This window comes from Eretmochelys imbricata, chromosome 7, assembly GCF_965152235.1.
Source record: "Eretmochelys imbricata isolate rEreImb1 chromosome 7, rEreImb1.hap1, whole genome shotgun sequence".
Lineage (NCBI taxonomy): Eukaryota > Metazoa > Chordata > Testudines > Cheloniidae > Eretmochelys > Eretmochelys imbricata.
In genome coordinates, this window is record NC_135578.1 from 94,794,755 (window position 1) to 94,821,820 (window position 27,066).

Genomic DNA, 27,066 nt, shown 5'->3' on the forward strand with positions numbered 1-27,066 from the left:
TCTTGGAAGTACCATCAGCCAAGATGGTACTAGTTCCAAGGAAATAATAAGAATCGGGAAGGCAAACACTGCATTTGGAAGACTCAAAAACGTCTGGCAACTCAAAAACATCTCCCTCAAGACAAAACTGAATGGGTACAAAGTAATTGTTAATCGCCATCATAACATATAGCAGTGAGACGTGGCAACTTACCAAGAAAGATGGATGAATTTCATCACAAATGTCTGAGATGAATATTGGGAATAACATATAGAGATAAGAAGACAAATGAAGAAGTCAGAAAAATTACTGGACAAGGTACCCTTTCACAAATAATCTACAAAAGAAGACATCACTGGCTGGGACATGTGCTGAGAATGGAAAAAGAACGCTTACCAAATACCGCCCTTGAATGGAAGCCAGAAAACGCAAGAAGAAAGAGAGGAAGACCGCAATAACATGGAAACAAACAGTTCTGAACAACATCAAGCACCTCAACATGAAATGGGAAGATTTGGAGAGAAGGGCAGTTGATAGGCAAGGATGGCAAATGTGGGTAGCCCAATGTGCAGCAAAGCACGGGATGGACTAAGGTCTAAGTGGCCACTTAGTCTGTTTGAATTGAGTTGGAATAATGGCTCTCAAACCTCCCCATCTCCCAATTTAGGGCATATGTCGGGGATAGGGTATGGGATGGAGTGGACCCAATATGAGGAACATGGCTGGAATGCTGTAGTTGCTCTGTTTTGTGCAAATGTAAAAACCATAAAGACTGTTATAAACTGGCACAATTTTAGAGCAACCCTGGGAGCTGAGAACTAGAATTAGGGAGGTGTGCAAAGGCAGTTTAAAACCACCTGTTTCCCACTTGGAAGAACAAAGAATCTGCCTCTGTATCTTCTGTTTGTTACATGAGCTTTCATTCAGTTGGTGCTCTGAAATATGTGAAAGAGTAGAAAATTTACTAAACATGGTTTAGTAAATATGAGATAGAAGTCAGTGAAAATACAGCAGTTTACGCCAAAATGAGGATCTGGCACAATTTATTTGACTAAATATCTATTGACACAGTAATTAGAGAAACAAAATATGCTGGGTCAAATTCATCCCGGTGGGTAACTCCTTCAAAGTCAGTAGAGTTAAACTGGAGTGAAATTTGTCCTTTGATTTTTAGTGGCGAACATACCTATTTAGTTTTCCTTTAAAAATGTTTATGGTTCTGTAATATTTGAAGTAAATTACTGCCAAAAGTGATTGTGTTGTTTTTTAAAAAAATGATAAAGCTCTCTGATATACAATATCTGATTAAAACTAAAAGATTCTGTTCTTAATTACAGATCACCAGGACATGATTATAGCTTTTCAGGAATGTCTAAAATAAAAGACAATATATATGTCAACATTTTTGATGAAGTTAGGATGGAAAAACATGAGGTAAACTGTATAAAACACAACTGATTTTTATTACATTTTTTTGACGTTTGAAAACTATAACCATGTACATATCTCAGCTTCTTGTTTTCTTAACAAAAGAAGCTATATGTACTATTGTTTTCCAATTTTGAATAAATTCAGTTTTTAATTTAATTAAAAGCATGCTAGAAATGTCACAGCCAACCACTGTTGTCATTTGGGCCAAATTCTGTGAGGCATTTGTAAAGGCCTGTGGAATCTTGTTAATAGATTTTAAGGACAAGAGTCCATAACGATCATCTAAACTATAGCAGGTGTGGGAAATGTTTTTATTTTCTGAAAAGAAAGATAGCAAGCAAGCAAGAAACATTTTGATGAAGAGTTGAAAACTGAACATTTTGATTCAGAAATGCCACTGTGATGTCTCATTGGGTTTGTAGTTTGGGTGCCTCAGTCCACCATTCTCCTTTATGGGAAAGCCTCCTTGGCCAGACTACATCTCCCACAACTCATTGTGGGACCCCTTGTTGAACTATCAAAGTGCATAATGGGATTCTCCATCTGTAATGCCTCATGGGAGATGTAGTCTAGCTGAAGAACCCAACCCATAGAGGAGAATGGAGGCATGAGGCAGTTGAACTACAATTTCTGTGAAGTACTGTATCGATGTTTCTAAATTAAAAATTTTCTCTTTCAGCAGGTTTCAGAGTAGCAGCCGTGTTAGTCTGTATTCGCAAAAAGAAAAGGAGTACTTGTGGCACCTTAGAGACTAACACATTTATTTGAGCATAAGCTTTCGTGAGCTATAGCTCACTTCATCAGATGCATTCAGTGGACAATACAGTGGGGAGATTTATATACACAGAGAACATGAAACAATGGGTGTTACCATACACACTGTAACCAGAGTGATCACTTAAGGTGAGCTATTACCAGTGGGAGAGCGGGGGGGGAAAAAACTTTTTGTAGTGATAATCAAGGTGGGCCATTTCCAGCAGTTGACAAGAACGTCTGAGGAACGGTGAGGGGTGGGGAATAAACATGGGGAAATAGTTTTACTTTGTGTAATGACCCATCCACTCCCAGTCTCTATTCAAGCCTAAGTTAATTGTGTCCAGGTTGCAAATTAATTCCAATTCAGCAGTCAGAATTAAATTGCAAACTGGATACAATTAACTTAGGCTTGAATAGAGACTGGGAGTGGATGGGTCATTACACCCCCGACCGTTCCTCAGACATTCTTGTCAACTGCTGGAAATGGCCCACCTTGATTATCACTACAAAAAGTCCCCCCCCCCCCGCTCTCCCACTGGTAATAGCTCACCTTAAGTGATCACTCTGGTTACAGTGTGTATGGTAACACCCATTGTTTCATGTTCTCTATGTATATAAATCTCCCCACTGTATTTTCCACTGAATGCATCCGATGAAGTGAGCTGTAGCTCACGAAAGCTTATGCTCAAATAAATGTGTTAGTCTCTAAGGTGCCACAAGTACTCCTTTTCTCTTTCAGCAGAAATTTTTCTGTTTCTGGGTGTTTAGTTATTTAACAAAAAGTCAAAAATTTCCATGGAAAGCAGATGCTTGTGTGAAAAAATTAGTTTAATTGACTATAGTTTTTGATGAAATTTTTTTGACTAGCCTTACTCCCTGCATAACAAAAGCTATAACTTCTGTTTGAGCTAGAATGTATATTTTAGAAAGACATAAAATTTTGTTTTAGACATCAAGTGACGGGGAATCTACCTCATCCATTGGTAAGTTGTTCCAATGGTTAATTACTTCCACTGTTACATTTTTGCACCTTATTTCCAGGTGGAATTTCTCTGGCTTCATCTTCTAACCATTGGCTCTTGTTATACTTCTGTCTGCTAGCTTAAAGAGCCCACTAGTATCTTCTCTCTGTTTAGGTACTTATAGGGTGTGATCAACTCATGATAAGGGTAAAGACAGGTAAATGGAGTTTACCACTTCTCATTTGGGTAATACGGAGTTTAGCTTGTTAGTTTAGCCACTTCTTTTATTACATTCCACCATTGAATCATGTCTTAACTTTCTCTGTAATAAGCTAAATAAATTGAGCTTCTTAAGTCTCTCACTAGAAGGCACGTTTTTCTGACTTTGAATTATTCTTGTGGCTCTTTTCTGAACCTTCTCCAATTCTCTTATATTACAAAATTATTTTTATGCAACACATACATTTTTCATCAACAGCTTAATGGTTATCACGTATTGTTTTATTAAAACAAGACACATGCCGAAATTTGTGATGCAATGACTACTACTTAAACTTTTACTCTAATCGACAGTGAATATACCTTACATATTATGGCTCATTTCATATGGAGATTTTCTATAGAACTTCCTGCTCCTGTACAATTTTATTTTTATTGTTGCTTTTGAAGGCAATAACATTTGGGTGGATTCTTGAGAAATGCAGCAGAGTTTAGAAAATAGGACCTCTGGTATAAACAATTGGTTTATATATTCTTGATAATAAGATGTATCTGGTTTTTGAGCAGTTAGCAATAATTTTTTATCACAGTGAAATTCTTTAAGCTACTTCCTGTAACGTGACCCAGTGCAATGCTCCAGATGTTGTTATCATAGACAGTTTTGTCATCTGGAATGGAATTGCTAATAAGAAAATGTTTAACTGTCAGATGTACTGTATATAAGAAAAAGTAGTCACACTGCTAGCTTTCTGATTACTTCCTTGTTAGCTCATCTACAGGCCCCATTCCTGTAAATAGTTGTGCTAGTGTGGCCCCCTGTATCAGCATGTATACCACTGACTTTGGTGGCACAGAGGCAGTGCAATATTTGCTTGCATGCTAGGGTCTCAGTGAGCTATAGATTTGTAAATTTGTAATAATTTAAGAAAATTATACCCACTTCTATGACACATACAAGAAAATAGCTGACTAAGTCATCTACTTATCTATTTAATATATTTATCTTCTGAATGAACTGCTGGAGGGAGAGTGTTGAACACTGGGAGGAAGAGGCATAAAGACATTGGAAATGAAACAGAGAATTAGCATCCTGCAAACTGAGCATCATTTTCATCTCTCTCCTTTCCCTTCACCTTGTTTCCAGGCTGTGTCAAAATCCTATCACTTTTTCCTTCATAACATTTCTAAGACCTGATCTTTTCTTTCTGTCTGCTCAGCTGAAACTCTTGTCAAAGCCCTCATCATCATCATGCAGTCTAGATGACAGCAACCACATCCTCCACACCTGCATCACTGTTCCCCAGTCTATTCAAACGGCAACTGACACAGGGGAGTCCTTACATGGTGCAGTGCCGGTATACGCAGATGCACACTGCCTGTTCCCCTGCTTTCTAGATAGGGGTCGGGGAAGAAATACTCCAGCATGGAAAGAGGTGGAGTTGGGCAGACCACAAAGCACTCTTTATGATCCTCGTCTGGTACAGTAGTCTCTATGGGGCTGTTACTGCCAGCATAATTTAGAGCATTCCTTAGGGTGCTCTGAGTTATGTTAGTGGCCATTTTGGTGCAGCATTGGGGAAGTGGAGCTTTCTTCCCTGCTTTCCTTAGATATGCTGAGTGTAAACTGGGCATAGCTGTAGATTGAGCCCATGAGTCTTTGAGCTTCACTGATAATGGGAAAGTTTTTAAAAAAGCCTCTGGATTTTATTGTGAAAGCATTTCACTTTGAGAAAATATGGATGTATTTGTTGATCAGATTCAGTTTTTTATGAGCAACTCACTGGTTCTATGAACACCTTGTTGAGTCTATTCAGCTTGGTATTGACTGCCTTTTGTTGCCACAGCCAGAACTGAAAACGTGTATAGACCAGAGATAGATATGTGTGTACATATACTGGTAAGCTTCCAAAGGTTGTGGAATCAGTGTCAGCTAAGATACACACACCCACTTAACTACAGCTAACCCTGACTATGTATTTCAATAGGATACTTGTCTTAAGGGTTGCAGTGGCCACTCGTATATAAGAAAGAACTGGTTTGGATCAGTTACTTTTCCTTTTTCTGCTCTTCTGGAACAATCAAAGGTAATTATAATAAAAACATTTTTAAAACTTCTGTTAGGTCAGCAAGATTTTTAAATGTTTACATTGTCAATAGCCGTGATCCTCATACATTAGAAAGAATAATTTTTTTTATCATTATGTAACTCCTGTGGGCTTTACCATTTGTTTGTGAACACAGTTAATCTTTCCCTGCATAATCAAGGGAGATCAAAAATACAATCTAATTTGCAATAGCAATTCCAAGACACAAACTTCTCCCAAAATCTTTTAATGGGAGCACTGGTTTTAACTCCATTTGCCACAGCAGTGAAAGCCTATCTTAGATTGTTCAGAAACTGCTTTTCCATAGGGTGAGGGGAAGTAAAAGGCTGAGGGGAAACTGCACTGAAGTTTGCAAGAGCCCCATAAGAAGTTCCAAGGAGAATGCAGGAGTCAGCCAGAGCACTCTGCTAATCTTAGTCAAGCTGTAGACTCTTTTGCTGACCCAAGGAAAATAAGACCTTGTTATTTCTTGGGAGGACTATGGGAAAATGCCATAGTAGGGACCTAGAGAAGAGAGACAGAGTGACTACCCGATCCTACCTATTTTAGAAGCACCTGAGTTCCTACTCACCAGCCAGGAAAGATATAAATTGTGAACAGATCTGGGAAGCCTCTTGCTATGGTTTAGAGTACACTACACAACCTTGCTCTCATCCAGAGACTCAGTAATGTTGGATTCCCTCAGAGACCTTTCCACTCAGCTTATCCAGAACACCTCGTCCATTTCTGGGAGAACATTTCATCCAGTTCTCTGGGATCCAAAAACTCAAACACCAGGTTGTCACACAGGTTACTTTAATAGGCATGTAACAGCTCTCTGATGATGCTGGCCAGGCCCAGATGAAGGGGGTTTAGATACAGGGTGATACCACAATTCCAATTCATGTCATGCATCACACAGTTTATAGACATCTTTCCTAGCTATTAACATCTATACTTCTTGCACGTAAAGACCAATTGCTTTGCAGATAGCATAAGGCAAGCTTATCAGTTCAGATTGTTTCTATTCCTTTGTTTACTACAAACATACCCACAATAGTTAGTCTAGTTAGTTTGGCTCCCTTTTTTATTCACAATAGTTAGTTGTTTCAGAATTACTTGTTGGGGCTTGTTCAGCAGTTACTAGTTCAGGTATGTCATGTCTTAACTTGGGCCTACTCAGGTCAGCTAGGTCAGTCCTACAAGTGTCTCCTACGAGATCTTCACCCTTTTGCTGCTTTGTTTACCCTTCCTCCTACCCCATCATTGGTGTGGCTTACCTGTTGAAACAAGTCCTACTGCCTATGAGCAGCCCAACTTTCTGTAGGCTTAAGACTGAGTTTTTTTGTAATTAAATAGTCAGTAGTCCTAATTAATATATATCATGTATTGAGAGTTAGTTTTGCATAGGATTTTGTGTGGAAAGATTGGGCTAAGGGGTGCTATATTATAATTGTATTTGCAGTAAAGTTGTTTAACCAGCCATTTTTACAATCTTCTGTTATTTAAACTATTTAAAGTGAACGACACATCTTCTGTATGATTTTTTTCACCCGCGCTTTATGTTCTCCTAGCTCCTTAGATTTTAAGCATTGCTGGTATTAGGTTAAGTGTGTTGTTCTAAATTTCCCTGTATATTTTCGTGGGACTGAAGTTTGCATTCATGGTGTAAGACTGTTTCTACAGGTAGGGGCACCATCTGTTCTTTAACTTGGCACAGGGTATGACTTCCTGGAGAACCCCCCAAAAGGTTCTCCCGTTTAAAATTTGAGGATTGTTGCCCTTAACCAGAATCTAGTGAGTGGAATCCCTGTGAAAAAAGCATAAAAATTAGGTTTATTTCCTTTTATTGCACATGATATAATTTGGATCATTATTACCTTTATATTTTGTTATAACATCTCTTGCACTGTCGTTTGTTTGTTTTACCTAATATAATAATCTAAATATGTTCACAGATCTGTGGTACATTTCAAGTAAATACGCCACCAGTTTTGCTTGGATACACTTGGAGCAAGACCTGTGTATCTCCTAAAGAAGAGCATTGTGGACAGAATTTAAAAGAATATACCTTTTTAACCATCTTTGCTACAATTGAACCTCAGCTATCTTCTGTTGAAAATGATTCAGAATCAGATAAGGTTGGCATTTATACTTAATGTGCATCATCAAAATGAAGACTTGCAGAGTAGGGTAAATTTATTTCTTAAAGCAAATGGTACTTTTTTGTAGGTATTTTGTATTTTAAAGTCAGTCTTTGAAATCGGAAATATTAACATTGTAACTGTAATTATGATTCTAGTTTGCAGATTGTGAAGATGAAACACTTTTACAAAGAGCATGCATTTTTAAAAAAAATTGCAAGGCAAAATTTCCAAAAAGAAGAATAACAACCTCTGTTTTTGACAATGAAGGAAGAAATACTTTAGTAACAAAATATATTAGGGCACTAAATCCGCCACAGCTGCTACTAGATATGTATCCTGATGATCCTAATGCAACTTTTGTAAGTATGAGTTTATTTTCTGTCATACAGTAAGAACATTCAGAACTGCTGAAATTAGTCTGACATTCCTGAATTACTATAATAATTTATATTTTTTTCTCTGTAGCTGCTATAGAGGCTCATATTTATTACCTTAGTAATTCTTGATAGCATGACAAGAAACTTAGATTAACTGTAGTTTTATATTTTTAATAATCCAAAATTAAGATCTATTCAGTAGATATTTATGACATGTGCGCCTTGGTATTTACATATATTCCTATTTCATTTATAGGATCTTATTTCTCGATTTGTGTCTTTAATTCCTTGCGTATCAGATACATTGAATGAAAATGCTGATGTTGATGTTTGGATGACATCAGAGGTAATAATCACATTAAATAATAGATGTAGACGAGTTAATAGATTGTTGAAATAATCTGTTTTACGTACATTAAAATTCTGCATGGAAAATATTTTGGTTTACAGAGCAAAAAGCCAAATCTTGACTGCTTGCCAACCACAGATTAAGACTCATGTCATCCCTTAGCCCAGTCAAATCCATAAAAGGGGGAATGAGCTCTCAAGAAACTTCACAAGCTAAATCATGTGGATTTTGTGAGAAATCCTCCCTCAGTGAGTAGGGTGGGAGGAGGGAGGTTTACATAGGAGGCAAGGCAAGACTGTCTCCAAAACCTTCAGAATCCAGATATACCCATGTTATGTCTCAGCGTCCCCCTTCTACCAATAGACAGCTTTCTGAGGAGCGTGCTGTCATTGGCAATCTCCTTGGCTTCCGCTCTGCATTCTATAACTAGATGGGGAGATGACAGCATAGCATTTCTAGTAAATAGCTTATTCTTTACTATTTTGCATTTAGCATTGCATCAATTTGGCTGTTGGAAATAAAGAAGAGCATGCAGTGCTTCTGTGTAACTACCTTCTGTATTTTGGGAAAAAAGCATGGGTACTGTTGGGAACATCAGTATTAGAAGTAAGTGCCATAATTTAAAAAATGTTTAAATCTTCATTGGGTTCATCCCCCATAACAGCATAAACAATGTAACGTGCTAAAGAGAATAAAATGTGTAGTCAATAACATACCAAGACAAAAATATTGGAAACATCAGGATTGCCATGCCATATCAGACAGTGATGCTTGTCCAACATCCTGTCTTCCACAGTGGCCAGTACTACTTGCTAAGAGAAAGGTCCATTAAACCCAATTGTGGACAACTATGGAATAGTTTTCCTTAATAAACATTTCTTCCTAGCTCCGCATGAGTTAGAGATTGGTTTGCAGCCTGGATGATTTCATCATCTAAGTAAATGTTTAATCCTACTATGCTCTTGGCCTCAATGACATTGGTGAAAATGAGTTCCACAGCTTAATTATGTAAAAGTATTTATTTAATCAGTTTTAAATTTGTTGCTTTTCATTTTCACTGCATGGCCCTTTATTCTTATGATGAGAAAAATTAAATACGACACCACCCAGTTTGCCTTCTCTATTACATTTGTTGTTTTACATATCTCTAGTGTGTCCTCTTATTCATCTCCTCTTTAAATAGCCCCATTTTTTTCAGTCTCTCCTAATCTGGTCACAGGCAGCATTCATATTTGAAATCAAAGTGAATATCTATGTGAGGCTTGTAAGATTAGGCCCTATTTTCACAAGATAGAGAAATATTCATGAGGCAGCATCGGGTAAACTTGCCCTTGCCGCACCTGTTCTTTCAATAAACAGAAGACTACAATCTCTTGGAATGTCAGTCTGGCACCTTTCACTAAAGAAAAATAAACTATTTGTAAAAGACTGAGGAAAAGTAAATATTGGAAGCTAATTTTACTTTCTTCATTGGAATTGTGTATATATATAAAATTGATGACATCTACTTTTTGTTGGTAGGGAAAAGTGGCATATGTATTAACTCATGAAAATGAAGAATATTTCCTTTGGAATCCCTTGAATGGACAGTGTTATAAACAGTTTGATACATTTTGTCCCTTACAGAGTGTTGACTGCTTAATCAATTGGGAAAACGTAAGTATATAAAATTAAACCAAAAGATACAAGAAATAGTGTCATGTTAGTTGTAGACAAAGTATTAGGTGATATTTTAAGGGATCAAATAAAGTAATGTAGAATTTACAAAGAATAGGATTCAGGATATTTATATCATTTTAGAGACAGCAAAACTTTGCTGCTTTGCTAGCTAACTAGTATTCAGTATGTTACTACTGTACAGAAACTAATATGGTTCTACTCCGGTCTTTAGATGCTGTCTAGTATTTCGGTATGACTGAATCTGTGAGATCCCAAACATTTTGTTATGATTCTGCATCATATGTTTCATCTGCACTACCTTCCACAATGGTGGAGAATAGGATATTTTAATTATGTATTATCTCTTTAAATTTTCAATAATTAAATAGAGAGGAAGATATATTACTACTATGATAAACCATGGGATAAGAACAACTTCAGGTACTGTACATAGGAGTTTATAAAGCAGATTGCAGACTACTACATGAAAGTGTATTGTTTCTTTAAGAGCATTATTTTTATTTTATTTTGGAGTGTGCTAAACACTTCAGATCTGTACTGCAGATTCTTAAAGTATGGGTCTGATCCTGCAGTGTTCTTAATGCCCTCAAGTCTTGACTTCAGCGAGAGGCAAGAGTACATAGCATCTCAAGAAATACCCACTGCAGGAATGGGTTCCTCAGTAGTTCCTCTGCACCATAAAGACAGCAATATCTTTGTTCCACATGTTAGGACTACAACTGAACATCAAGAAATCCATTCTGAGATTGGTGCAAAGTATAGAGTTCATAGAGGCCTCCCTAGATGCAGGTTCATGACATTAACAAACCTTGTATCAAAAATTCAAATCAGTCCATAGACATCAACAAAAAATTGCCTTCAGTTACTCGGACACATGGCAGCTTGTACCTGTGTGACTCAACATGCTATGTTATGTCTTTGTTGCTTCCCTGGCTCAGAACAGTTCATATTTCAAACAAACAGCCTGAAAAAGCTGGTGTCAGTCCCTCATCAAGTAGAAGACACTCTCAATTGGTGGAAAGACCCCGACAATGTCTACACAGATGTGCCATTCATCCAACCTTCCCCTTCAATCAGCGTAATGACAGATGCATCTCTGGTGGCCACATTTAGGGATTCACACCATTCAGGGCAAATGATCTACCCAGGAGACACAGTTACTCCTCAAACTCCTGGAGCTGAGGGCTGTCAGGAATGCCAGTATCCATTTCCTGCCTTTAATCAGGAACAGATCCATAAAAATCATGACAGACAATGTAGCCTCCATGTTTTATATCAACTGGCAAGTTGTGTGTGTGTGTGGGGAGAGATCCCCTTCCTTTTGTGCCAAAGGAATAAAGCTATGGAGCTGATGCATAGCCAACTGCATCCTAATCTTGGCAGTTTACTTCCTGGGTATACAAAACGCTATGGGTGGTGACCTCAGCAGGCAGTTCTCTCAGAATTACAAATGGGAGCTCCTCAGACTCTCAAGCACATTTTTCTGTCTTTCGGAGTTCCAGAAGTGAATCTCTTCGTCATCGTTACCAACAGAAATTGCAAACAATTTCGCTTGGGGGCTGAGTTATAGGTCCTCCCTGACTGGGGGACGTGCTTTCCTTGTTCTGTGGACAAGAGGCCTTTTCTGTGCACTTCCTCCAGTGCCCCTGATTTTGAAGGTGGTAAATAAGATCAAGCAAGACAAAGTCAAGATAATATTGTTAAATCCAATGTTCCCACACAGGGCTGGTACCCTTTGCCTTGCTGTTTGTCTGGCGATGAGCCTTCCATCCGTTCCCAGCCTTCTCTCTCTAGATGCTGGGCAGACTCTCCATCCTAACCTGGGAATTCTTCACCTCAAGGCTTGGTTACTGAGTGGTTCACAGGAGTACAGACCTCCTGTTCTGCAGAGGTACAGAAGGTGTTTTTAAATAGCAGGAAAAGGTCTACATGAAATACTTACTTGCAAAATTGGAAAAGGTTTCCACGCTGATGTATTCAGCTATGTCTTTAGCCTTTTTTTTCTTCATTCTCTGCTGTCCTTGACTGTCTACTGGAATCCAAAAAGTCCAGGATTATATATGAGTTCCCTGAGAGTCCACCTGCTATCTATAACAGCCTTTCATTCCCTGGTTGAGGGATTCTCAGTGTTTGCTCAGCCCACCACTGCAAGATTCATTAAGGGATTAAGAAATCTTTAATTCACATTAGATAACCCATCCCTGTATGGGATTTAACTTTAAACTTTTTACTAAGATGTCTTATGAAACCCACTTTCAACATGATGGCCACTTATTTCCCTCTTTCACCTATCCATGAAAACAATCTTGTTGGGGGCCATCACTTCTGCTAGAAGAACTAGGGAACTGGGAATTTTAATGGGAGACCCTCCCTTTACAATGTTTTCCAAGGACAAAGTCTAATGTCCACTTCCAAAAATTTTACCTGTTATCATCTGAATTTCATATCAGTTAGGTCATACATTTCCCAGTTTTCTTCCCAAAACCACAGCAGACCAGGGAAGATGCTGCCTTCCATATCCTAGATGTCAGGAGGGAGCTAGCCTGGACAGAACCAGATCATTCAGAAAATCTCCAAGACTGTGTCAATTGCTGACAGGTCAAAGAGTCCACAATTTTCACCCAGCGGCTCTCTAGGTGGATTTTTGAATGTATTATTTCTTGCTATGAATCTGCTGATTTACAACCTCCCTCTATGGTATTGGCCCACTCCCTGAGATTACTTTCTACTTCTGTGGCATTACTCAAAAATATTCCCATTTTTGAGATCTGCAAAGCTGCAAATTGGTTTTCAGTACATATATTCTCTAAGCGCTATATGTTGCTTCATTCTTTTAGATCAGGTGCTCCTCTTAAGAACACAGTTTTGTCTTTAGTGTTAGACTCAGCTCTGAAGCTCCCTTCTTCTGTTGAGGATACTGCTCGGAAGTCACCTGAAGTCAAGGACATATAGGGACATCACTCAAAGAAGAAGGAAGGTTACTCAGTTTGTGCAGTAACTGGAGTTTTCTGAGATGTGTGCCCTATGGGTGCTCCACTACCCACTCTCTTTCCCTTCTGCTTTGGAGTTTCCTCTGTGGGACTTGGTAGTGGAGAAGGAACTGAAGGTGGTTCTCCCACACAGTCCTACATATCCTCTGTGTGAGGCACAAGGACGTGTAGGGCACATGTGTGGCTTGAATGCGCACTGCTAACAAAAATCTCCAGTCAAAGGCTCATGGGGTATAGGGACAGCTGAAGTGGAGCACCCACAAGGACACACATCTTGAAGAATTCCAGTTATTTCATAGCATAAGGAGCCTCTCCTTTTCCACACATTCCCCTCATACCTTGAGTCCTGAGGAAAATCAATCAGGACAGAGTATCAATAATCTTAGTGGCTCTCTGGTGGCCAAGACCGTTTTGTTTTATCAGCATTTCCCAGATGGCTTCACATCTATGCATACGCATCCAGCCATTTCTGAACCTGCAGAATGAGGGCAAGCTCAACTATCCCAAGCCAATAGCCCTCCACCTCACAGCCCGGTATTTGGGTGGACAGTGGACACAAAGGCTCATCCTCTGAAGAGGCTCAAACTGTTCTCCATAACAGCAGGAAAATATCTACGAGAAAATGTTATACAGCTAAATGGAAGAAGTTTTCCATCTGGTGCCAACATCATCACAAATCTCCAGAGAACTTGGGGATCCAACCATCTTTGACTATCTTTTGGTTCGTTAAAGACATCAGGACTATTCCTTAGCTTGGTGCATGTACGTCTGCCAGTGATTAACGCCTTCCTTCCTCCAGTGGAGAACTGCTCAGTCTTTACCCACCCTGTGACCGTGAGGCTTCTGAGTGGTCTCACCAGAACTTTTCCTCTAGTATTGAAACCAACACTTATTTGGGACCTTAATCTGGTACTGCCAACACTCATGAATCACTCATGTGAACCTTTGGCCTCCTTGTCCCTTCTCCATTTATCTATAAAAGTGGCTTTCCTGAAGGCAGTTACCTCCACCAGAAAAGTAGATGAGCTTGGGTGCCTTATGGTGGATCCTTCCTACACAGTTTCTATAAGGATAAAGTGTCTCTTTGAGATACCCCAAATTCATTCCATAGGTTTCCTCCGAATTCCTCTTTAATCAAATCATACACTTACTTTTTTTTTTAACCAAAACTATTTCCTCACAGAAACTCTCTAAATGGATCTCAGGTTGCATCTTGCATTGCTATGAGTAAGTGGGAACTCCTCCCCCCTTGGAGATGTTTCCCTACGAGGTCTGTAGAATGGCAACATGGGGCTCTGTGCATATTTTTACTAAACATTACACTCTAATACAAACTACTTCTTCAGACACATCCTTTGGTACAGTGGTCCTGCAATGTGTGGTGCAGAATGGTTCCTTTCACCCTCCACCATGATGAATACTGCTTGGGAATCACCCCCAATGAAATACCTATAGGGACCACTACTCAAAGAAGAAAGGAAGGTTACTTACCTTACAGTAACTGGAGTTTTTTGAGATGTGAGGTTTCTATGGGTATTCCATGACCTGCCTTCCTTTCCCTCTGCTTTGGATCCTTCCCTAAGGTGATTTGTAGTAGAGAAGGAGCTGGAGATGGAGAGGCAGTTGGTCTACCCCACCCCTTGTGCCCTCATTTTGGTGCACAGGGTGCAGTTGCAGACCAACAGACACAGCTAGTGAAAAAATCTTCTGGTCTCAGGCTCATGGAGTGTATGCGCACCCCCCACACCGTGGAATACCAATAAGGACCACATGTCTCAAAGAACTCCAGTTACTGTAAAATATGGAATCTTCCTTTTCCATTTGACTTCTTTGGGAGTTCCCCATATGGATGACTTGCACGTTCAGGCCCTATGTTTGTATTAGTGAAATATTAGCCAAAACTACAGGTGTTTAAGCCTGATTCTCTTCAGTTGTCAGTACAAGTGTGCAATTGCTTCCTTCCATCATACTATATAATGGCATTTCTCTGACTTATCATATACTTGTTTTGGTATTAAAGGAAAACATTTAAAAGTACATTTCACATCTTTTAATTTAAAACAATTTTTGTAGATTGATTGCCACATTTTATACTAATGTTTTGATAGGTCTGGTTTAATACACAGCAAAACAGTTCACCAACGTGCGTAAGTTTTGAAATTTCAAAGGAAGGTTTTTGGAGACAATTTCTACCACACAATTTTCAATGCATAAAAACACAAACTGTACAGGTAACTCCTCCAATTTTCAAAATTTATCTGTCTGATATAAATTATAGTAATTATCATTGGCAGTAATTGCTTGAATACCCCACCATTATAAGCAGCTGTAAATCCTGCTAGGAAAAGGTTAAGTGGGTTGGCTATGTTGATTTAGATGCAGGTGACTAGTTACTGAATATAATGGATTTGTGAGTGACTCTATGAGGAAAGGTGTGTGTTGAGCAGTCTTGAAGGAGCAGCCAAGCCTGCAGAGAAGGTTTGAACTGAACCATGTCACCTTATTGTTATAAGAGCTAAACAAAGTGGGTTGGTAAAGGTGCCTGCTTAACGTGCCAACTCTGTTTTCACTAAGATAGTAAAAGTTAGTGGGCAGATCATTGACTACTGCTGAGGATCACACAGTGCAAATCAGGGGTTGTGGAAGGTCTATATGTGCGTGCCAAGGTGACATAAAGCTCATCTTTGCACTACCCTGATTATGGGGCTGTTATGTGCAAGACCGATCTTCACATATAAACTAGAGCAACCAGAGAATTGGTCTAATTGATGTGGCTGTTAACAGCCCCGATGGGGCCAAAATCACAGCTCGGGATTGGAGCAGTGTGTACGTTTCCCTACCATGGCCCCTTCCCTCCACCCACACACTCTGTGTGCGCAGCTGGGATGATCTTCAGAGGGCCAACTGTGCTTACTCTGTGTACATATTCCACTGACAATGTATGCAAAGTAGCTGTACTTCATTTGAGGATCTGGCCAAATGTCTTGTTATATCTTATATGTATACTTGATAGGATGTTATCTCTTTCAGCCAAAAGTAATACTTTACACCCCTACTAATGGAAGCATGGTAGAAGAACTACAGAACAGGTAGGAATCTTTTTGAATACTAAAACATGTGACCATAATGGAAGTTGGGGTGCTCAGCTTCTTGGGAAATCAGGTCAACAGTCCATTACTTTTCTACCACAAATTTATCTTTTCAGAATGGCCTGCTAATAGAATTGCCTGAAGTAAATATTAATTCTGTGTATACTAGCCATGTTTATCTAAAAGAAACAAAGTTTTAGGGACAGATCATCAAAAATAAATGCTTTAAAGGGTCACGGGGAATTTTGTTAAATTTAAGTAATGAAACATGATTATTTACATATAGGGCTGTCGATTAATCGCAGTTAACTCACACAATTACTCAAAAAAATTAATCGCAATTAATCACACTGTTAAACAATAGAATCCCAATTGAACTGTATTAAATATTTATGGATTTTTGCTACATTTTCAAATATATTGACTTGAATTACGACACAGAATACAAAGTGTACAGTGTTACACTATTTTTATTACTAATATTTGCACTATAAAAATGATAAAAAAGAAACAGTATTTTTCAATTCACCTCAAACAAGTGCTGAGGTGCAATCTCTTTATCATGAAAGTGCAACTTACAAATGTAGATTTTTTTTGTTACATAACTGCATCCAAAACCAAAACTGTGTAAAACTTTAGAGCCCACAAGTCCACTCAGTCCTACTTCTCATTCAGCCAATCACTAAGACAAACAAGTTTGTTTACATTTACGGAAGATAATGCTGCCCGCTTATTTACAGTGTCACCTGAAAGTGAGAACAGGGGTTTGCATGGCACTTTTGAAGTTAGCATTGCAAGGTATTTACGTGCCAGATATGCTAAACATTTGTGTGCCCCTTCATGCTTTAGCAACCATTCCAGGGGACATGCTTCCATGCTGATGACGCTCATTAAAAAAAAAAGTCTTAATTAAATTTGTGAATTCCCTGGGGGAGAATTGTATGCCTCCTGCTCTGTTTTACGTGCATTCTGCCATATATTTCATGTTATAGCAGTCTCGGATGATGACCCAACACATGTTGTTTGTTGTAAGAACACTTTCACCTCAGATTTGACAAAATGCAAAGATGGTACCAATGTGAGATTTCTAAGGATAGCTACAGAACTCAACCCAAGCTTTAAGAATCTGAAGTGCCTTTCAAAATCTGAGAGGGACAAGTTGTGGAGCATGCTATCAGATGTCTTAAAAGAGCAACACTCTGATACAGAAACTAAGAACCCGAACCACCAAAAATGAAAATCAACCTTCTGCTGGTAGCATCTGACTCATGATATGAAAATGAACATGCGTCGGTCCTCACTGCTTTGGGTCATTATAGAGCAGAACCCCTCATTGGCATGGACGCATGTCATCTGGAATGGTGGCCGAAGCATGAAGGGACATATGCATCTTTAGCACATCTGGCACATAAATATCTTGCAATGCCAGTGCCACGTGAAGGCCTGTTCTCAGGTTCAGATGACATTGTAAACAAGAAGCGGGCAGCATTATCTCCTGCAGATGTAAACAAACTTGTTTGTCTGACCAAGTGGCTGAACAAAAAGTAGGACTGAGTAGACTTGTAGGCTCTAAAGTTTTATGTTGTTTTATTTTTGAATGCATTTTTTTTGTACAGAATTCTATATTTGTAAGTTCAACTTTCATGATAAAGAATTTCCACTACAGTACTTGTAATGGGGGAATTGAAAAATACTATTTCTTTTGTTCTTTTACAGTGCAAATATTTGTAATAAATATAAAGTGAGCACTGTACATTTTGTATTCTGTGATGTAATAAAAATATATTTGAAAATGTAGAAATCATCCAAAAATATATAAATAAATGTATTCTGTTGTTGTTTAACAGCGTGATTTAATCCCAAGATTAATCGCGATTAATTTTTTAATCACGCAATTAATCAAAATTATTTTTAATTGCTTGACAGCCCTATTTATAAACATTTCATAACCTTTATTGCAGGATCGAAAAGACCTTAAAAAGTAAAATAATGGAATGGCGATTTCATCAACCAACTCGGTGGCATCGACAATGTACTGCTCTTCTACGACAAATTCTTCCCAAGCTAGAATTAAGAAATAGGAGCTTTGTTACAGACAAAGAAGAAAATGAATTGGAAAGTTTACTGGAACATTATTGGGTTAGTATGTATATTAGAAACAATTTAATTGTATAATTTAAATTATAAACAATATTGAGAGATTTTTATATCTATAAAGGTAAAAACTATGTATGTATAGTATAAAGAAGGCCCTGTATATAAATAGCTGCAGCACTGAATACAGAAACTCATTCATGATCAAACATCTTTTAATACTGCTTTATTTTAACAGCAGATTATAAGGGAGGAAATAATGACTAGCTCTATAAAAAAGAAACAAAAATAACTTTAAAATGCTCAAGATAAGAACCACAGACTTAGAATATGTAAAAAAAAGTTTTTGCCAGAATGCATCTTATAACAGATCTCACATTTGGAAATTTATTTTCTGATATATCTTTTCATAATTTCACCCTTCTGGTTTTATGTTTTAGAACAAGAAAGACAGCTTATTTCCATCTTTGCTGTTTATATCTTTTAGATATGTTAAGATGGTTATTTAGTCTCCTACTCCTTAGTTATCATTTAGACGGATTGTACTAGTTATTCGTCTTCAAGTGATGGTCCCTATATGTATTCGACACATGGGTGCACTTGAGTCCGGAAGTGTTTCTTAGCAGTGTCCATTGACTTGCACAGACATATTGCGACTCCTTGAGCTCTCAGCTGAGGGTATAAGAGGTAGTGCAGGTTGACACCTCTTTAGTTTTCTCTTACTGCTGCATGGCCTGAGTTGGAACCCCTGTTTCTTTGCACTTTTAGTTTGCTAAAAGAGTAACTTACTTTATACATACTTTGTCTTAGTGATAGTTAGATAAGTTTTAGTGTAAACGGAAGCTGGACCAGGGTAAGGCCTTCAAGGTGACAAAATGGTAAGGAACTGGTCACCTGGGAGGGCTGGGGTCCCCCTTGCCACCAGCAGCAGAGGGAAGGTGCAGGGTCCCCCACCCCCTCCCAGGCGGGGAGCTGTGGGAATCTCACTGCCACTGCAGCAGTGGGGATCTCACTGCCACTGCAGCAGTGGGGAGCTGCGGGGGTCCCCCTGTCCACCTGTGGTGGCTGGGGAGCTGCAGGGGGTCAGTACCAAAAAACCCACCACTTCCTAAAAATGTTCAGTTTGCTGATTATCCAGGGCATACATAAAAAACAAACAAAAGAGATCAGCGGGCTTCTTCCCATACTCAATCTGTGAGAAATTCACCCATATTCTCACATGCCAAATGAGGCTTAGATGCCACTTAAGACCTCAAAATATGGTTGAAATAGGACTTTTGATTCTGGGTGAACTTCATCCTCCATGAATAGGAGAGGATCAAAACAGCTTGATGTGGCCACAGGATTCCCATTTTAGGAAATGGCCAGGTGTATTTGTTTGAAGGCAGTCTTAGTTGTTGTTGTTGTTGTTGTTTTAAACAACTATCATTATTTTAGGACATGTTTAATTCAGTCAATAAAATACCACAATTGTAAATCAGCTTTTGTACAGTGTGTGGGAATGAGGAAGATGTAATATCATAGCGATAGAGTAGGATAGATTTTTATTTCAGTTACTCCAGTGTATATTTGGAGTAGCTCCACTGACTCAGTGGAATCCCTCTTTGCTATCTTAACCAAGTGAGACACAAACAAAAGCATGCAAAAATTTTCACAGATTCACTGAAAATCTTCCGTATACTAGTTATCATACAATTTCTGCCACAAACAGTAAAACAGAATTTAGATTGAGAAAATACATCACAGAAAAAAGGCTTTTAAGCTTTCAAAGTTTCTGTTCTGTAACTTCACTTTAAATCATAGTACTTCGGATATTCCATTTTCTTGAAGGAAAATGTTTCTACAATGATTTTATTTATCATGGTCATATTCCATAGATTCTCCTGAAAGATCTATTCATTAAATAGAAAAATGGAGCTGGCTGGGGAAGCAACAGAGCACTAACTCTAGTTATATCAACATTACGAAAGAAAAGCAGAATTGTGTTCCAGTTATAAGTAATCCCTTGTGTGTTATTGTTTTCCCTTTATACTGTGCATCTGCTCATAACACAAGTATAAATGTTACTGTACATTAAAATTTATTTAAAAATTCTTCATAATGATTTATTATAAGATACCCTCTTTGGGTGAGATTCTGTGCTATGCCTCTAGAGATATAGCTACACTTCAAGCTGGAGGTGTAAATTCCAGTTTGAGGAGACATACCTGCACTAGCTCTGATTGAGATAGTGCACTAAAAATAAAATTGTAGCTGTAGCAGCAGCAGGGACTAGCTGCTCTGAGTACCTATTTGTGTCTTGGATGTACCTGGAGTACGAAGTTAGTGTCTTAGTGTAATTGGGACAATTAGTCCCTCCCATAGCTTGTGCTGCTGTGGCTACACTTTTTAGCACTCTAGCTTGATCAGAGCTAGTGTGGGTATGTCTCCTCAAGCTGGAAATTACACCTCCGAGCTCCAAGGTAGACATACCTTGCCATGCAAAGTTGTGAAGGCCAAAGGTATAACTGGGTTCAAAAAAGAATTAGATGACTTCACGGATAGTTCCATTAATGGCTGTTAGCCAAGATGGTCAGGGATGCAACCCTATGCTCCTCATGCCCCTAAACCTCCAACTGCCAGAATCTGGATGACGGGATGGATCAGATTTCTGTTCATGCCCTCTGAAGCATCCAGCGCTGGCCATTGTCAGAGAAAGGATACTGAGCTAGATGGACCATTGTTCTGACCCAGTATGGCCATTCTTATGTTCTTAAGTTAGGGTGTTCCAGAACCTCACTCTTCTGATGGTTAGAAAATTTCTAGCCTTAATTTAGTCATGGACAGTTTATACCCAGTTGTTCTTGTACCAACATTGTCCTTTAGTTTAAATAACTCTTCTCCCTGCCTGGTGTTTACTCCCTGATGTATTTATAGAAAGTGGTCATATCCCATCTCAGTCTTTGTTTTATTAGGCTAAACAAATCAAACTAGTTTTGTCTCCTCTTTTAAGACAGGCTTTCCATTCTTCTGATCATCCTAGTTGCCCGTCTCTGCACCTCTTCCAGTTTTAATTCATCTTTCTTGAACCTAAGTGACCAGAATTGTAGTGTTCCAGATGAGGTCCTACCAGTGCCTCATACAATCACATTAATTCTTTGTTATCTCTACTGAAAATATCTCACCTGTACATCCTAAGATCACATTTGCCTTTTCCATGGCCATGTCACATTGGTGGCTTGTTGTGACCTGGATGAAACCTTGTTATGGATTGCATTAAAACACCATTGAGACTGATAGGTGCGAACTCATCCTTCATTTAACATAACTGTAAGCATATGCCCCCACCTAGGGCAAAAAGTGTGTGAGAACCCGCCCAGGAGTTTTTGGCTGTGTGTTGTTTCAGGTAGTGGGTGGGGAATGACAGAACACACAGAAACTGAGAACAGACACAAGACCGCAGAGAGAGAGGGGGCAAGAAAGTCCAGCAGAGTGAGACTCTGGAAAAAGCTAGAGAGGAGCTTCTGGGTCTAGTATTAGCTAAACAGGCTTGGAGGACATAAGCTATGAATAAAACTGCTCCTTTTGTTGTTGGTTCCTCCTGCATTCTGACAAGGAGAACGTTGTAGTTTCCTTGTAAATAAACAAGATTGCATCAAAGAAAATACTAGACTCCATCAGTTTCTACTTTCAACTGGAACACCCCCAGGGCCCAAACTCTGTGCCACTCAGGTTGAAAAGGAGCAACACTGGTATCAAGAGCAGTATCTGGTTCCAAGAGAAAAATTGTGAGCTGGTATTCCTGTTGAACTGAGATGGAACAAATTATGGAGGTGCTTAAAGAAATCAAAAATGGTCACTGGGATTTAAAACAAGACCTAAAACAAGAGCAGGAGGCTTCAGCAAAGAATTTAAAACAAGTCTTGGAGCCTTCATGAGAAGATCTAAACAAGAAATGCATCACATATTGCTCCAGAGGAGCCCTTGGTCACCACTCCCAGGGCAATGCTCTACTTCTCCCTTGGTTGGACCATTCAATTATGCCTTCCCTTCGCTACCGTTACTGCTCCTGCTATGAGTTCTAAGCAAAATCCTGCAGGACAGGGCACAGGTCATCCTGATCGCCCCCTACTGGCCCAGAGAATTTTGGTTTCCCAGTCTCCTATGCATGTCATCCCCACTACCAATCATCCTCCCATTGTTTCTGAAGCTCCTGACGCAGTGGAATGGCAAGATCAAGCAACCCTATCTGCATCCTCTCCACCTCAGGGCTTGGTATTTGGATGGGCATCATCCTTAAAACATTCATGCTCTGCAGCCATGTGAGACATCCTTTCTTATAGTAGGAAGGCCACTACTAGGAGATGTTACTGTACCTAGCTAAATGGAGGCACTTTTTTTCTTGTAAACATAAAAGGAGCATTCTCCAACGAATTGCAGATATTCTGCTCATCTTGGACTATATCCTCTCTCTGAAGGCATCAGCTCCTTGCAAGTCTACTTGGCAGTAATCAGTGCACAGCATCCACCTTCTCAGGGCTACTCCGTCTTCGTGTACGCACTGACCACCAGATTTTAGAAACATCTGATCAGAACCTGCCTGCCTATTCAGAAGCTTACTTCCGAGTGGGACCGGAACCTTGTTCTCGCCGCACTCATGAGCCTCCCCTGCCCCCTTAGCTTCTTACTCCATGTCTCTCCTTTCCATGAAGGTTGCTTTCTTCATAGCTATTACCTCAACTAGAAAGGTTGTCGAGTTTGGAGCAATGATGGCAGATCCTTCTTACACTATAGTCAATAAGGATAAGGTTTCTTTGCATCTATATCCCAAATTCACACTAAAGTCATTTCAGAATTTCACCTTAACCAATCGATTAAGAACACTTATCTGTGTTCTTTCCAAAACTGCATACTCCTGCAGAGGAATGAAGACTCCACTCCCTTGATGTTCGGCAGGCCTTATTCTTTTACCTGCAAAGAATAAAACCAAGCAGGAAGTCCCCAAGACTACTCGTTGCTATAGCAGACTCAAGGGACACCCTATCTCCATTCAAAGAATCTCCAAATGGATCTCTGTCTGCATTCTACTCTATCAGCTATTGAACCTTCCCTTCCCCTAGGGTAAGGACTCATTCCACAAGAGCACAAACAACAACTATGGCATCACTTCTGTAAAGTGGCCACATAAGGATGTGCTCACACATTTGTGAGACATTATGCCCTGGTGCAAGACTCCTCTGCTGATGCCTCTTTTGGGATAGCAATCCTCCGCTCAGCTCTACCATCTACATCCTTACACCACCCATCTACTTAACATACTGCTTGTCAGTCACCCACAGTGGAATACAATAGGGACCATAATTCGGAGAAGGGGAGGAAGTTACTGACCTGTAACTGGAGGTTCTTCAAGATGTGTGGACCCTATCTGTATTCCACTACCCGCTCTCCTTCCCTTCTGCTTCAGCTCTTCTCTGATTCATGGTATAGAAAGAACAGGAGAGATGGTCAGTCCACCCACACTTATCCCTTTGGTTGGAGGCACCAGGTGAGCCAGGATGCATGTGCAGACCAGCAGACACTACTTTCAAATTCTCTGGCTCCGGGCACACTGTGTGCATGTGTAAGCCCACAGTGGAATACAGATAGGGACCATACATCTCAAAACACCTCCAATTACACATCAGTAACTTCCTCTTTTCTATCCTGTCTGTACCCCATAGAGGCCCAAAGGGGAAAGGTCAGACTGTCCCAGCTCCAGTGATACCAAAACCCCCTTTCTTTGAGGGGAAAACTCCCTGGGAGGCTTATTTGGCTCAATTCAACATTAGAGCTCAAATCAGTGGGTGGGAAGATGGACAGAAAGGGGAGTTACTAGCAGCCAACACTAGCAGCACCAGTTCTGATGGTGCTGTAGAACTTACCCCAGAAAAGAGACTGAGTTATCTACACCTGGTAAAAAAGCCCTTGATAAGCGGTTTGGAGCTGGCCAGGGCACACCTATGAATTAGAAGCAGAGGGAAAAAGGAAACCCGACATGAACTGTCAGGGGACCTGCGGAGACTTTGTGTTCCTGGCATATCAGATACCACCAAACATATTCCAGGATAGACTGGCAATGGACCCAATTTATAGATGCTGAACTGGACTTAGACTTGCACTCCAAACTTTGACTAGCCAGGTCAAAAAGGGGCAACAGACTCATAGTCAGCAGGTGATGGAATAATATGTTCAGGTCTTTCTTCTCCTTTGTTGTTTCCAGCTGAAGACCCCTTCCCCCCAGCGTACAGCAGAAATCCTTCTTCTCAATTGCACTACCTTGCACTTTGTACTATTAAATTTCATCCCATTTCTATTACCACAGTCCTCGATGTCATCCATTTCCTCCTGTATAAAATTCAAGTCCTCCTCTGTAATGATGATGCCTCTGAACTTGGTGTCATCAGCAAATTCCACTAGCACACTCCTATTTTTTATGCCAATTAAAATATTAAATAAAATCAGTTCCAAGACCAGTCCTTGAAGTACTCCCCTAATAACTCCCTCCAGTCCGATAGTTCTCCTTTTAGCACAATCTGTTCTTCTTTGAGTGGCTGCACATGTCCATGCCGCTTTAGGTGTATGTGCACCAGTGCCCAAGAGCTTTTTCCCACAGTGGTACCCATAAAGGCAGCGCATGCACCCTCCTCACGCTTGTGCTGCTTGCCAAGAGCATAAAGGAGCAGAGCTTCCCCAGCCCCCTCAGTTCCTTCTCACCATCAGAGATCAGTGGTTAGAGCAAGCGTTAACTCTTCAGACCTTCCTTTTTTGTGCTTTAGAGAACTTTCTAAAGGCTGATTTTGCAAATAATTAGTTTAAAAGTTTTCTAGCTAATAGTTAGCTGACTCTGTACCTCAACGCTCTGTCTGCATCTAACTGCCTGGATGGCTCAGCGGTTTAATCATCAGAATTCTGCTGCAGTTAAAAATGTTCTTTTGAATAGCAGGAAATTGTCTACCAGGTATACATACCTTATGAAATGGAAGAAGTTCTCCGTTTGGTCCTGGCAGGGAAGCACTTCTCCTTCCCTGCTCCTATCCAGTTTATCCTAGACTACTTGCTACACCTAAAAGAGAGAGGCTTGTCAGTTAGCTCATATGTCTATTATTTCAGGAAAAAGAAAAGGAGTACTTGTGGCACCTTAGAGACTAACCAATTTATTTGAGCATGAGCTTTCGTGAGCTACAGCTCACTTTGAACCCAGCCACCCACCATGCAAGTTCTGTGGGTTCAAAGTGAGCTGTAGCTCACGAAAGCTCATGCTCAAATAAATTGGTTAGTCTCTAAGGTGCCACAAGTACTCCTTTTCTTTTTGCGAATACAGACTAACACAGCTGTTACTCTGAAACCTATTATTTCAGGGTTTCACACACCTATAGATGCCAGATCCATATTCTCCAATCCTATAACTATCAGATTACTAAAAGGTTTGGACAGAGTATTCTCTCCTGTTAAAAATCTAATTCCTTCCTGGGATTTAAAACTTAGTTCTCTCAGAATTAATGCTTTCCAACCCACAGATATCTGTTGCTTGTTACATTTCTCAGTGAAAGTTGTGATTTTAATAGCTGTTACCTCAGCTAGGAGGGTTTCAGAGCTCTGGGATCTGATGGCTGACTCTCCGTACACTATATTTTGTAAGGACAAATTGGCTTTGCATCTTTATCCCCAAATTTCTTACCAAAGTGGTTTCTGATTTTCATTTGAATCAGACTACTTATTTACCAATTTTCTTTCCAATGCCTCACTCTCACAACGATGAAGAGAAATAAACTACATAATTTGGCTATTCAAAGAGCATTAGCTTTATATGTGGACAGAACTAAAGAGTTTTGGTCACCTCCGTACTTGTTTGTTTCATGTGCTGACCAGTTGGAAGGAAACCCTTAAAACAAACAACATGTGCTGGTCATCATCTGAGACTGCTATAACATGAAATATATGGCAGAATGCAGGTAAAACAGAGCAGGGACATACAGTTCTCCCCCAAGGAGTTCAGTCACAAATTTAATTAATGCATTATTTTTTAACGAGCATCATCAGCATGGTAGCATGTCCACTGGAATGGTGTCCGAAGCATGAAGGGACATACGAATGTTTAGCATGTCTGGCATGTAAATACCTTGCAATGCCGGCTACAAAAGTGCCATGCGAGCGCCTCTTCTCACTTTCAGGCAACATTGTAAATAATAAGCAGGCAGCATTATGTCCTAAATATGTAAACAAACTTGTTTGTCTTAGCGATTGCCTGAATGAGAAGTAGGTCTGAGTGGACTTGTAGCCTCTAAAGTTTTGTATCGTTTTCTTTTTAAGTGCAGTTATGTAACAAAAAAAAGTCTAAATTTGTAAATTGCACTTTCACAATAGAGATTGCACTACAGTACTTGTATGAGGTGAATTGAAAAATACAGTTTCTTTTGTTTATCATTTTTAGAGTTCAAATAATCAAAAATAATAATATAAAGTGTACACGTTATATTGGGGATTGGTCCTGCTTTGAGCAGGGGGTTGGACTAGATGACCTCCTGAGGTCCCTTCCAAGCCTGATATTCTATGATTCTATTCTGTATTGTAATTGAAATCAATATATTTGAAAATGTAGGAAAACATCTTAAAAATATTAAGTTTCACTTGATATTCTATTGTTTAACTGTGCGATTAAAACTGCAATTAATCACGATTAATTTTTTTAATCGCAATTAACTTTGAGTTAATTGTGTGAGTTAACTGCAATTAGTCAACAGCCCTAATTAATTGCTTACTTTTCATGTATACTGACAAAACTTTTAAATTTGGATATTCTGCATGAAATCCTGGCCACATTGAAGTCAGTGGCAAAACTCCCTTTGGCTTCAGTGGAGCCAGAATTTAATTCTCTCAGGTTATCATAGCT

The 27,066-nt window shown here is 39.4% G+C and overlaps 1 protein-coding gene across 1 annotated transcript in view; it reads left to right on the plus strand.

Moving 5' to 3' along the window:
• Positions 1 to 27,066, plus strand: part of CC2D2B (coiled-coil and C2 domain containing 2B) — a 114,193-nt gene that overhangs the window by 85,488 nt on the left and 1,639 nt on the right. Inside the window, exons 26-35 of the mRNA XM_077822854.1 lie at positions 1,318 to 1,414; positions 5,334 to 5,432; positions 7,391 to 7,573; positions 7,735 to 7,938; positions 8,213 to 8,302; positions 8,798 to 8,911; positions 9,827 to 9,961; positions 15,084 to 15,206; positions 16,006 to 16,064; positions 18,026 to 18,203. Coding sequence (XP_077678980.1) covers positions 1,318 to 1,414; positions 5,334 to 5,432; positions 7,391 to 7,573; positions 7,735 to 7,938; positions 8,213 to 8,302; positions 8,798 to 8,911; positions 9,827 to 9,961; positions 15,084 to 15,206; positions 16,006 to 16,064; positions 18,026 to 18,203 — 1,282 coding nt within the window. The remainder of the gene's footprint in view (positions 1 to 1,317; positions 1,415 to 5,333; positions 5,433 to 7,390; positions 7,574 to 7,734; positions 7,939 to 8,212; positions 8,303 to 8,797; positions 8,912 to 9,826; positions 9,962 to 15,083; positions 15,207 to 16,005; positions 16,065 to 18,025; positions 18,204 to 27,066) is intronic.